General features: G+C 44.1%; 1 protein-coding gene across 1 annotated transcript in view; it reads left to right on the top strand.

The window, feature by feature from the left end:
- Positions 1 to 14,178, top strand: part of WDR19 (WD repeat domain 19) — a 992,607-nt gene that overhangs the window by 693,132 nt on the left and 285,297 nt on the right. The window contains exon 31 of the mRNA XM_085642250.1: positions 13,318 to 13,442. Within this exon, the coding sequence (XP_085498376.1) occupies positions 13,318 to 13,442 (125 nt within the window). The remainder of the gene's footprint in view (positions 1 to 13,317; positions 13,443 to 14,178) is intronic.

The raw sequence follows: 14,178 nt of genomic DNA, 5'->3' as shown, positions 1-14,178 counted from the left end.
TTACATTTGCTTCTTTGTATGCTTAAAAAAATGTTGCATCTTGGCATTAAAAAAAATCTATTAGCTGTGAAAATGGTGTATAAAGGGAGAGGGTGCCCCCGAATGTGGGATTTTAAATAAGGACGCTGGAACAACTAGAGGGGGTTGATCTGCATTTCTCCTCCGGTGGAACTGAGAAGGGAGAGATTCTCATTGTTGGAGAGAGAGCTGGAGGGGGTGATGGCACACGATTAGAGAAACTGAAAGTATGGGATTCGGTGGTGAACCAGGAATGACTTTCCTGCTCTCCTGCTCCGGGGGCATTGTTGCTACCGTTAAAGTAACTGTACAACTGTGGAACAGCGTAAGCCAATGTGCTCTTCATTGACTGAAGGTCGTGATGTAATGCTATAATCATGTGTAATGGTGCTAAACATGTCTACATAATGATTTTACTGCTGCAGTTTGTTTCTAATAAAAATGTTTAAAAACTAAATCTATTAAAAAAATAAAACACATTTTATTTGGACCAAATAAACTCAAATTACCACATATCAGGCTACAAACATGGTTGCAAGACATGCTTTTCATGAATGTCTGTAGACCAGACGCATGTGGTGACAGATGTAAATGCAAGAGCAAAATTATCTAAGCGGCATAAGCCCCCAGGAGCAGAAGATATTATGTGGGGTCAGCTACGTGCTTTTGACACGGTCACACGACCGCTACAGAAAACAGCAGTACACTTATGCAGAGAAGCCTTTTTAGGTCTCGCCTGATCCAGTGCATGCGCTGGTCTGCCGAAACATTTAGTGTACGGGTTTTTAAAGTGCTGCCTGTGGCCTAAAGCTTGCGTGCACGTGAGCGTGCACGTGCGCAGCCGCCATGTGTCTTTCCTCCACCGCGCTTGATCGCGATCACTTTCACTTTCGCGGGCCGCGAATTTCATGTCTCGGTGTAACATTTTCTCTTTCTCTGCACTGCTCTTTTATTATCTCTCTGTTTTGCTTTCTTTTCCTCTTACTCTGTTTCAATAAAGCATTTCTTTTTTATTTGTGCTTTCTATCATTTCCTTGTTCTGTTTCACTCGTATTCTCTCTTTCTCCACCTCTCTCTATCATTCCTTCCAAGGCCCTGATTACGAGTGGCCTGGTTAATTGAGTCTCGCTCAATCATTTCCTCTTATTGTGTCTTTCTTCCGTTTCATCTTTGGTTTTCATTCTGTTTCACTCGAACCGTCCCTCTTTGCTGGTTTCACTTTCATTCGCTCTTTCTCGATCTATCATCCCCCCTCCGCTTTGCTCTTTCATTCCCTCTTTCTGCGTCTTGTTCTGTCGCTCCCTCTTTCCCTCTCGCTCTTTAAGCCTTCTTTCTCCCTCTCCTACTGCCTTCTTGTTTTCCAAGTCCTCCTGACAAATGAAACCACTGTCGATCTTGTTAATGAATGCTTCCCACACCAACGATCTTGGAACGACCAGATGACAGAATTTCTAATTGTGTAATTTAACTTTGAGGAATCGATTGTTCACTCTGTGCTTTCCCCTCTCCGCCATGCTAAACTTTGTACAAAAAATACAATTGAAAAATGCGATATTAAACTGCCTTTCAGCGAGTGATGGACGAATATGCGTAAATTGCAGGCGCAGTTGAAAAACTTGCCTTATTTTACAGTCATGTGGCGGTGATTATATCATGCGCTAATGCTAATTAGAGAAATCAAGCAGCTTTGTTCTGTGCTGCGCCTTCTTCCTGGCTGTCAGCGGGAACTCTTTGCGTGGTTCTCTCGCGAGAGTATTTAGAGATTAGCCTCTACCTGTGATAACTGTTTATTATTATGTCCAATTCATTTTCACGGCCGCGCTGCCAAGTCCCGGCTTGGCAGCCTGTGCGGCCACTTCCTTTCAGACCCAGAGAGTATGCTTCAGTGACTTGTAAGGGCCTTGCCGCGCAGACACATGAACGCAGTGCGGGAGAGAAGCCCCGATGGGCAAAGGCGATGGATTTCAGATTATCAACAGCAGTGACTGATGCTAGTTTTTTTTTACCAGGATGTCAGGGAGCCTTTGTTTTGTGGGCCTTCCATGTTTCCAAGGCTGCAAAACTACGCTTTCCCACCATACAAGACAGTGCTGCTTAGACTTCTGTATTGCAGAAGAATCATAAAAGTTATGTTCCACAGTGTGCCTTTCAGTTTCTGAAGAAAGCATCAATAGACCTGCACAAAACACTTTTAAGTGGGCCAATTCGTCCTTTAGATATGTTTATTTTAACCTTTTATCGTTTCGCGGTTTTTTTGGCAGCTTCAAAGTGAATTTGTCTAATCTTTCTCATCACTGTGAAAAATATGCCTTGTACTTGGTTGTGTTTCCTTGTCTAGGCCACTAGCCTCTCCGATGGGTCCAAGGAAGTTTAACAAGCATTGGCATAGCTAATAGACCTCGCCTTTGGGACCTTATAAGTGTTTAGTTATCCAGCACAATATCCTTGGTGCAACAACATCAGCTGTTGCATGGCTAAACACTTATAAGGTCCCAAAGGCGAGACCTATTGGCTATGCCAATGCTTGTTAGAAATAGAAGTTGTGGTACTGAGACACAATTTTAGCGACAGAAACATAGTAGTCATAGCCCAAGCAAGATGCAAGGAAAAAGGGCCAAGCTTCCCTTCTTCAGATTCAAAAAGCAGAAAGCTTTAACGGAGACTGCTCGCATAAGAGAACTAACCTATATGTTCTTTGCAAAATCAGTTCTAGTAGGCGCCATATTTATCGAGTCATCTGATGAGTCAGTCTGAAATTAGGCTATGTTTTTGTATAATCATCAAAACTAAATACGTGAAAAACCACAGAATTGCTATAAAATTTCAGCTTCGGAGTCGTGAGTAATTATTCTATTAAATGAAAAAGAACCATACATTCTACAACGTTGTAAATTGGTTACACAGAGGCGAATAGGAAGTAAGATTTAACAAGCAAGGTTGCAGTAATCTGTTTTCAATATTTATCATGGTCAGTATAAAAACTAGAAGCAGTAGAGAAGATAGAGTGGAGGTGGGGAGAGCAAAGCAAGTATTGAAGAATAGAAAATAAGTGCAGGAGTATCAAGATGGAACGGAGGAAACATGTTTGCTGAAAAAGCAGCAGAAAGACAGAGATACAGCATAGAGCTAGCAGCTGTGAGAGACAGGAAAAAAGAGAAGAGAGGTGGTAAATGGATTTAGATGTATCTTAAGCCAAAGACGGAAATAATACATCCAAGAAATCATCCAGAGCCACTCAAGTAGTGATACCTAGCAGGTGATGATACACCATCAAACATATTTTCATAATAATATTCATTGCTCCAACTTTTCCTAACGTAAGGAAATTTCTGCATCTTTGTGGTAAGTTCAGAAAATACCTTCAAAGTTGTTAAAGTGAAAGCAGCTAAGACTAAGCACTGTGCTTTTCTGTTTGTTCTGTCTAACCTTCTCGTATGCTCACGGCACTTAGTTCCATGTTTCCGCAAACTGCTGTTATGGATATTAGTTTACTCTTTCTAATTACAAGTGTTCATGGTCGTAATATTCATGATCCACAGACTACCTTTCTCAAGTACCTTTTTGTTTAACATTTTGCAAAAAGATTTCTCCCTTGTTCAGCAGCAACAAAATATTTTTACATTTCAAAGTCTGCCCATCTTTTTTCTATTTCAAACAATTCATGGTTGCCACGTCCAGAAACTGACCTTACTGTCCAACATAACTGACCTGCATCAGACCTACATGTGACAGAATTGATCCAAGGAGCCTCCATTTTTTCATTTGTCGGTGCATGTCAAAAATTAGGGATGATTTCTCTGAGACACCATTCACTATCACATAAGTCAACAAAGTTCAGTGATAGGTGACAGGAACCAAGTACTTAGGGCCTCATGTAGGTAGCCAAATACCGGTCGGTAACGGCCGATTTTCGGTAAATATGCCGTTACCGACCGGTATTCAGACAAGTGAGATGTAGGAGTCCCAAAACCAATTTTCGGTAAATATGAGGCGGTAAATACCGATTCATATTTACCGAATTCCAAAATACCGATTCAGAGTTACCGAATACATAATTAACGAATCGGTAAATATGAAGTGGTAAATATGAAGTGGTAAAAATGAAAATGACATGTAGGAGCACTCGGTAATTAAGAAATCCAAGAAAATCGGTAAATTAGAGTCGGTAATTAACACGGATTGAAAGCAGGTGGTAACCATCAACAATGCATATGAGCAATCCCAAAATGCTACAGCGTGGACAACATGGCCGCTATGTACGTCATTGCAAGGCGCCTACGTCTACAGGCAGCAGGACTGAGGGTGTGGCGACGGGAGGAACAAATCTACAGACAGCGCATCACACTATTCCAGCTGACTGATGCAGAGATACATGAGAGGTACAGGCTAGACCCCGAAACCATCATGGACTTAATCAGGGACCTACAGCCACTCCTGGACCATCCAATAAGAAGGGCGCACGCCATACCCCCACATGTGCAGGTGCTCTGCAGCCTAAATCTGCTGGCATCCGGCAGTTATCAGGTGGTGATAGCTGCGGTGGGTGGGGTATCCCAGAGTTGCCTGTCACGTTTCTTCAGGAAGTTCCTGGATGCCATGATGCAGAGAATGCACCACTACATAAGCTTCCCAAACACACAGGCTGCACTGCAGAAAACAAAAACAGACTTTTATCACATGGCACAGTTCCCCCATGTCATCGGCTGTATTGATGGTACACACATCCCAATCTGTCCACCAGCTGATACAGAGCACATCTACAGGAACAGGAAGTCCACCCACTCCATCAATGTGCAGGTGATCTGTGATGCAGGGAACATCATCACAGATATTGTTGCAAAGTTTCCTGGGAGCACCCACGACTCTTACATCTTCCAGAATAGTGGGATCTACACACGACTGAGTGCCGGAGAATTCGGAGAGGGATACCTGCTAGGTAAGTAACAGTGACGCCCCTTGAAACCTGCAAATCATAGTGCATAGAGGCATGTAACTGATGGTTCCCTTTTACTCATCCAGGCGACAGTGCATATGCATGCCGGTCATTCATCCTCACTCCCTACCTACACCCAGCAACCCAGAGTGAGAGACGATACAACGTGGCACACAAAACAACACGCAATGTGGTGGAGCGCACGTTTGGACTACTGAAGAGCAGGTTCCGCTGCCTGCACAAGAGCGGAGGCGCACGCCAGTACAAACCCATCACCTGCTGCAAGATTATTGCCACTTGTGCAATGCTGCACAACCTTGCCACGAAAAAAGGTACAGATGTGGAACTGACATATTTTGAGGACAACGAGGATGAGTCAGGCCAGCCAGAGGGCAACGCAGCTAGAGTGCCAACTGCAATCGATGGGAGAGAGAGACGGGCAGATATCACATGCAACTATTTCTGAGTAAGTAAGGGGACACAGCGAGTTGTGAGAAGTCCTGACGTAGTTTTAATGTGGCACCACGCCATGAACACATGAACAGGCCAATCTGGCAATATACCATCTATACAAGGAGTATGTCCAGGGTTACGTCACCCAATGGGAAGTGGCTAAGCAGGGCTACATCAATGTTTGCGCATACGCGCTGCAGTGGTGGATTGCACGGCCTGTGCATCCTCACTGGAGCCAACCCCAAGCCGCCTGCTGCTCCTGCGTGCTTCTGGGACGGGGGGTGTGATGCTGCTGCTGGTGTCGATGCTCTCCGCAGCATCCCCTGCAGCAGTTGTCGACGCCTGACTAGTCAATAGCACCCCTAGTGCACTTGTCACCTGCACCATCCCCCGAGACAGGTCGCTGCAGCACTGTGTTAGGCCCTCCTGCATCGTCACAGAGCGCCGGCACAGTAGAGAAGTCGCAGTTGCCAGACGGTTGAGTGCCCTGCTGGTAGTGTCCCTTCTCTGGCGTTCCCGGCGCCGTGCTTCGATGTCAGCATCTAATTTGCTGCACAACTGCTGGATTGACTGGGACATGTCCCGAATGCCCGCAGCCATGCCGCTAATGTTGGTGTCCATGTTGACTAATGTTGTCTTCATCACCCGCATGTGCCTCTGGACTGACATGACTGCCTTTGATTGCAGGCGCTGTTGCTTCAACATTTGGCCCTCGAGCCCCAAGAAGACACCATGGCCGTCAGTGGGTGCTGGTGGACTCTGGACACGCGACCTGCGGCGCCCTCTTGCTTCCGTCTGTGCTGCCTGTGAGGTGTGGGGCACAGTGGCATGGCTCCCTTCCTGGGGCCCGGTGCGGTCTTCTGGGCCCATGCTGTCGTCTGACGAGGTGTCTAAGGCTCGTAGCCTGGCTGCTGGACGCCTCCTCATTCTCACACCTGCAAGCGGAGATGTGGCCGGTGATTCGAACATGAGTGGCGATGCTGGCTCTGGTGGTGGTGATGCTGGCTCTCGGTGAGGTGATGCTGGCTCTGTGTGCGGCGAGGCTGGCTGTGTTGGTGGTGCGGCTGCCAGTGGGCCTGCTCCCTGGTCTGAACTGGTGCTGGCTAGAGGTGATTTATGTGGCCGGTGTGCCGTCTCTCCTGCAGCATGCCCTGTCCTGCATGATGTCACATCTGTGGACAGAAATACAACATTGGCTCAGTGTCCCCGAAGGGCTGCATTGCAAGCGTCACAATAAATCATTTCACATTCCAATATGTCCCCTGTCTCCTTGTGCCTCGAGTGCGTGACATGCCTTGTTGCCCTGTAACATTTACGTCATGGTTAGTGTTGCCCTGACTACATCTCCCGGAATGCATTGCCTGTCTGCACTGACACGTGTGGACTGCAGTGTGATTCTCGTTTCACAATGGGGGATGTGGGATAGGGGTAGGGGGGGCTACATTGCTGTGCTTTCGTCTTACCTTGGTGTGTTGCGGCTCTGGCAGAGCTGTCGGCGTCCCCAAGACCCACGACGCTCTCTTGCTCGATTGTGGCCGCCACCAGCTGCTCCAGTTCGGTGAGGGCAGGTGCCCTGTTGGTTCCACCTCCGGTCTGGCTGGCCTCCTTCTGGATGTCGCCCATCTTCCTCTTGGTTACAATCCGGAGGTCATACCAGCGCTTTTTGAGGACCTCAATGTCCCTGTGGGTCACTCCCACAGCATTGACCTGCGCCTGGATGGCCAGCCATATGTTGCGCTTTTCAGCCTCAGGCACTTGCAGGGATTGCCTTCCAAACAGCTTCTGGTGCTGCTTCACCATCTCCTCCACCAGCACCTGGAGTTCCTTGGGGCTAAATTTCAGCTTCCTCCTCCTTTCCCCTCCGTCTTTCTGTGTTCTCTGGCTGGACATGCTGTTCGTTTACCCGCTCGCACATGCAACGGCTCCCTGCCTCTCCTCTGCACTCCAAGCTTCTCCAGGGTCGGCTAATTATGTACACCTGCCTGGGTGTGGCCACTTCGCCTAATTATGTACACCTGCCTGGGTGTGGGCACTTCCTGGTTGGGTGGACTGTCGTTGCACTGGATTAGCTGTTTCGTCAAGTCATGTGATTTGATTTACCGAATCCGTACATACCGATTCGGTATTTTCCGATTCGGTAAATACCACCTCGGTATTTACCGATTCGGTAAATAACACCTCGGTATTTACCGAATCGGTAAATACCACCTCGGTATTTACCGATTCGGTGAATTCCGATTCGTGATTACCGAATGTTACCGAATCGGTAACTGTTACCGAATTTTTACCTACATATAACTTACCGATTCTAATTTACCGATTCGGTACGGCTCGGTATTTAAGAACCGGTAAAATTTATTTACCTACATGAGGCCCTTAATGAGGTATCATGCTTGTCAAAGACCAACGATGAATATGTGATTGGAACAGCCTTGGTTTTCTAGGACACTCTTCTACCCACTAACTTGGGCATGCTCTCAGTTGCACGTGGATTAAAACAATTAGTGAAGTGACAAGAACACTCATTTGGAAGCCGAGTTCCCCATCTTCATTCCTTAATCAGATCTGCCAAATCTGAGTTGCATTGTTTAAGTCGTCATGGTTAGTAGGGTTTTAGGTTCTCTTACTTACAACACAAATCGTAGCTGGATTTCGTGTTTTTCTGCTTATGAGAAATAGAAAGCATAAGGAAAAAGGTTCTTCCCTGGAATCCTAAGATTCAGTTTGGGCTCCATACTTCGTTTGTACTGCTTCCCAAGTCCCTGCTTGGCCTGTCTGCATCCCTTCTCCTGAAGCAAGAGCTCTATGCTGGGCACTTGCTTCGGCATCACAGCCTATCAAAACCCAAGGTGCTTCAAGCAGTTATAGCCCCAGTGTTCTTATATGAGCTCTTGGCACAAGAGTTCTTATATGAGAAAGTTGATCACATTTTACAAATGAAAGTATTTCTTACAATATTGAGCCTGTAGCTTGGTCTTCAAGAATTAATTGTCTCAGGAATTCCATCACTCAACCAGGGGTAACTAGACACGACCCCCAAGCTCGCTTGAAATCATACACTAGATGTGCAAGCAAAAACTGCAAGTCCCAGGGTGTGCCACTGAAGTCAGCCTGGCCCCACTGAAGTTCCGCTGCTCTGCAGGAGGAGGCAGTCCACTGGAAATCTTAGTCAGAGGTAATACGGTGGGGATCTCGTACCGCACAGGCTTTGGAAAGCAAGCACATGCCAATGTTACTGGCCCGAGCATACATTTTTGTAGCAGTAGGGAACAAAGTGGTATTAGCTTTTGTCATTGCTAAGACCCGCTCTTTGGGTGGCATCCTTGCCATTAGAGTAATATTGGCTCTCTGAGGTGCTTTATAAATTACTTGTGTGAGAGGCTGCGTGCCCACTCCCTGTACATCCGCAGGCCGCACGCAACATAAAAACAAGCACGACGGGCCTTCAAAAGAGGCTCATAAGTGCCCAAGCCTCTTGGAAAAGAAAACCAAAACTACACCAACCCACACAACAACACAAGCGGGGTGACAATAACAAGTATCGCTACTTGTCAACAAGCATTCAGCTCAATTGGAGCATGCAATTTTTTTGTAAAAGCATTTTTATAGGGGTGAGCGTCGGTAAACAGTTGGCAGCGTTTTTGCTGAACTTTGCGCTCCAAGTGGAGTGTGGAGTGGCAAAACTCTGCGAACTCCACCAGCAGAGCAAAGTTTACCGCCTACCTACCGATATATATGTTCAACCCCAACCTCTCGCAGCACGAGAACACAGTGGGCACTCCAGACGGGGGTAAGAAATACTCCTTTATTTAAATTAACAGTGTATCAGCTCCCTGACGTGTTTCGCTGGTCCCAGCCTTTATCAAAGATACACTGGCCATCCGGCCATTTCTCTTGTAAAGGTACATGGTGTCATGGACATAGAAGACATAAATGTTTCTGAAGTCTTTCTTCGTTGTTTTATATATTTTGCATTTTTTTTATATATATATATTTTTTTCTCCTTATGATTTCAATACAATACATAGGTATAACACACTTCTGTGTACCTTACTTTCAAGTGTACAGGATTTGGGAACCGTGAGGTCTCAATTAAACATTTAGGGCCTCATGTAGGTAGCCAAATACCGGTCGGTAACGGCCGATTTTCGGTAATTATACCGTTACCGACCGGTATTTAGGCTTTTGGTATGTAGGGGGACAATTTCTGTATTCGGAATTTACCGAATCGGTAAAATTACCGATTCGGTAATTTTACCGATTCGGTAAATTCCGAATACAGAAATGAGATGTAGGGGGAGTGTGTGGGTGATGTTTGGAGTCGGTATTTACCACCAACTAATAGTTGGTGGTAAATGAAGAATGGATGTGGAAATGCACTTCAAAGCGCCTACAAGTGTGCAATGTGGCAGACATACATGCCTATGTGTGCCACATGTGCACACATGGCCGTTTCAGGGGTGCAACAGGGTGTCATTGTGACACCCTGCCACCCTTGCATGTGTTCCCCCCATTACCGAATCGGTATTTACCGATTCGGTAATGAGGCATACCTTCCCATCAATGGGAAGGTATGCCTCATTACCGAATCGGTAAATACCGATTCGGTAATTACCGAATTTTAACGAATCGGTAATAATTACCGACTCATTACCTACATAGCATTTACCACTTCATAAATACCGAATCGGTATGATTCGGTATTTATGAAGTGGTAAATGCAAGCCCACCTACATAAGGCCCTTAGTCTCTTGGGCCAGTGCCCTATTCAGTCATGGCCTGTTATTATCTAAAAATGACAAAGTAAAATGTATATACATGATGAAATGAACACAGTTTTTTAAAGATAAAAACATATGTATATATCTCAATTCTATAAATATCTTAAGGATAAAACCACTACCACCAATTAATTCGTATATATCAAAAAATCATCATGTCTCAAATATATCGGAAGCTATATCAAAAATAGGGGAAGGGTTTTTTCTAAAAATACAAATATTTATGAATATCTAATTACAAAATGTTAATAAATTCATCAATCAAGCTGTTCATTTCATCAATAAATACATACATACTGTCACACAAGAGATGTCATCAGCAAATTAATTACATGTGGGGGCTATGTACAGTTCCTAATCCATTTACTTAGTAAACCAGGCGGGGACTCCTCTAAAAATAGCATATACTGGGAGCCTCAATGGAATCACCACAAGTGCCCTTCCAACTCTTCATCCCTATTTAAGCCCACCGGGACTTTAGTATGTAAGTCTAAGATATACCTGGACTCGAGGCAGCTAAGATTGTTCACCCTATTCCCGCCTCTTATATTCAGTGCAACTCTGTCTACTGCAAAGTAATTCAGTATTCCAGGATCTATCTCATGGTGGTCATAAAAGTGCCCGGCCACTGAGTAGGTAAAGTCATGGTTTCTTATAGCTCGTTGATGTTCCAAAATATGTTTTTTCAGGGGATATATGGTACTGCCAACATACAAGAAGGGGCAGGGGCATGATACTAGATACACACAATGGTCTGTATTGCAGTTATAGAAACCATTAACTCTTCTTTTTGTATATATATATATATATATATCTATCTTCAGTTCATATTCCATCCTAACCCACCATGTTGTAAAGCAATCTTACAATGGAGTAGATCACCATGCACCTTATCACCAAGAGGAGGAGTCACAGTACCACTTGACTCGAAAGACTTCTTAGAAGAAAAACAACTTGCTCACATCGGGCCCACCACTAGATGGCAGGAGTATGCACAACATGTGAATCTAAAGCACTATATGCCATGAACATATGCTTAAAGAGTAGGTAATATTTTCCATCCAGGCTCAAGCCTGGCCTAACACCAGCACCGAGAGCACATGATGAGGGATATTGGCTTTGTCAGAGTGATTTAACCATGTTGTACACCAGCATGGCTAAAAGTTAGTGGCATAGAGGAGAGTGGCATGAAGTGATGTAAAGTGGAGTGGCGGCATAGAGTGGAGTAAAATGGCTTGGAGTAAAGTGGAATGTAATAGAGCAGAGTTTCAGAGTGGAGTGGAGTAGATTGGAGAAGTGGCATGGAGTGATGTAAAATGGAATGGCATAGAGTGGAGTGGTGTAGAGTAGACTAAAGTGGCATGGAGTGGCGTAGAGTAACGAAGAGTAAAGTAGAGTAGCGTAGAGTGGAGTCGCTTAGAGTAGAGTGTCGTAGGGTAGAGTGGCATAGAGTTGAGAAGCATAAAATGGAGTGGCGTTGAGTGCAGTATGTATGATGTGGTAGCACATTGCCATTACAGACAACACATTTTCTTTTGGAATTACATTTTCACAGACATACAGTTTTACTAATAAAACTTTACAGCACACAAACGATAATATGTGGAAATCGCATCACGTAGTGTATTGATTTGTTTTGGTTGTATTAAAATATTTGCTTCCATAGCACTTCAGAATTACAAAAAGAAATGTGCTTCATTTGTGATTTCTTAATTCTCATATATTCTGAAATATTTGTACAGTTCTACAAATCTAGTCTAACACCAGCACTGGCGGTACTACCCAGGATGAAATAGATGAGACTCGCAACAGTGTAGCATCAAAGCTTGCACAACAGTATGAACATAGTAATTCCATTCTTTAGCTCAAATGTAGCATGTGTGGATGGGAGGGAAACAATGTCACATAAACGCAAGCATTGGCAAGGCCATTTGCTCTCGCGTTTGCGAGAGCTATTGGCTTTGCCAAACTGTTTTAGCCATATTGTACACCAGCATGGCTGCTGTTCAGCTTGGCTAAATGTTAGCGGCATAGAGTAGTGGCGTAGAATGGAGTAGGGTCATATAGTGGAGTGTTGTAGAGGGGAGCAGTGTAGAGTAGACTAAAGTGGCGTGGAGTAACATAGAGCGGAGTGTTGTAGAGTAGAGTGCTGTAGTGGCACAGATTGAAGAGTTGTACGAGTGGAGTGTTGTAGAGTGGAGTGGCATAGAGTGAAGTAGAGTGGTGTTTAGTGGAGGGGCATAGAGTGGAGTAAACTGTCGTGGAGTAGAGTGTTGTGGAGCAGCTTTGAAATATGGACAGCTAGCCTTTCCTTTTTGTTTCTAGTTCATCTCAGAAAGAGCAATATTATTGGTGTTGTAGTTTTACTTTACTAATTGCTACGAAATTACTAAACAGTAAGAAAAAACTGCATATTAGAGCCCACGATGTTGTAATAAATTTAATTTTGCATCTCACTGAGAATGGTTGTGACGTGACTGCACTTGCAGAGTGCATATTAAAAAAACTAAAATAGACAATCTACAAATGGCATCCTAGAGAGCATACTGTGTTTCTCAGGAACTCTGCCTGCTCCAGCCTGCTGCCACAGCTATGTTTCACAGAGCAAAAGCTGTCGATCACTAAAATCTTCTGATTTCCGTATCTGCTTTGACCGCTTGTTAGCTTGTCAGTGGTGTACCACAGCAATTGCTGTTGCAAAACGTATATTTGCATTGCAAATTGGAGTGGTTGGGGGCAAGCAGCAGAATTCACACCTTATGTATCACCGGGATGCTGGAACGTCTTCACAGAATTCTAGCAGCGTTTTGTGGTTCTACGTATCTTTTGAGCCATCAGAGCACTTTCTACAGTTTTCAGTACACCTGTTATGAACAGTAGAATATTTATTGGAGGATTGAATGACATCATTGTACATGTCACTGAATATAGTCTGCTTAGGTGGTCAGGTGACAACACGATCCTCTTAGTCAACTTTCCACCCTCCTACTTTACTATAGATAAGCACTTAAAATAGATCCTTTCAAGTGTGAGTTGACCAGAGTGAGATAACTGTGTACTTCCTGCAGTGTACAAATACAGTGCAATAACATGAAAGTTGAACTTCTGAATTTCTGTTCATTGCTGTTTTAGGAAATTATCGGAATGCTCATGATGTACTATTCAGTATGTATACAGAACTGAGAACACAGAAAATTAAAATCCCCTCGGAGATGGCGACAAACTTAATGATTTTGCACAGCTACATTCTAGTGAAGGTAATGAATTGTACATTCATCTTTTTTTATTCTTTTAAGATATAATACGCTTACTCCGAAAAATGTAATTTCCATCATGCTGTAATTTTAAGAAAAGAATATGTGCTATATCTCAATGTAGGCCTGTTTTTCTTTTTGATTCAATGAACAGCTCCAGTTTTCTATGGTTATTCTCCCAAAAGCCTCAAAGTGTGATTGAGTGACAAGAGTAGAAATGATCTAGCAAAACAGTGGTCTTTTTACTGTAAATTAACAATTTTTGTTCTGTCACGTTTGCTGTATGTGAACTTTTGTATTAGTGGTTTACCTTCACTGATTGCATTTCATCGATTGTTTTTGGACAGGCAATGGACCATGCATGGATTAATTTATATTCAGTGTGCTGAGTAGAATATATGACATCAGAAACTACCTCTTGCTTTGAAGAGCCAGTCATAACAAGAAAGGTTTTGATTCCTGAAATATCCTAGCATGATTTCATTTTGATTTTCTAATGTAAGGGCTTCTAATTGGTGGAGCCCTTCATTTTTCAACTGGGTGGGCAACTAATGTTTCAGACACTTGAATGCATATATAGCCTGTAGAGGTGGCTCCTCTTGGTGGAAGATTCTATAATGGTTAGCATTTTGTTTGGCTTCTGCAGGTCTTGGTTGCTCTGATTCCTTATCATTTCATTTACATAGTTACTCACAAAATAATCAGAGCTCCAAAGGTGTAGCAGGTTTCAGTGTTGTAG

The sequence above is a fragment of the Triturus cristatus genome, chromosome 2_2 (assembly GCF_964204655.1).
Source record: "Triturus cristatus chromosome 2_2, aTriCri1.1, whole genome shotgun sequence".
NCBI classification, from domain to species: Eukaryota; Metazoa; Chordata; class Amphibia; order Caudata; family Salamandridae; genus Triturus; species Triturus cristatus.
Note: the sequence above shows the minus strand (reverse complement) of the source record. Positions and strands in the feature narration are given on the sequence as shown.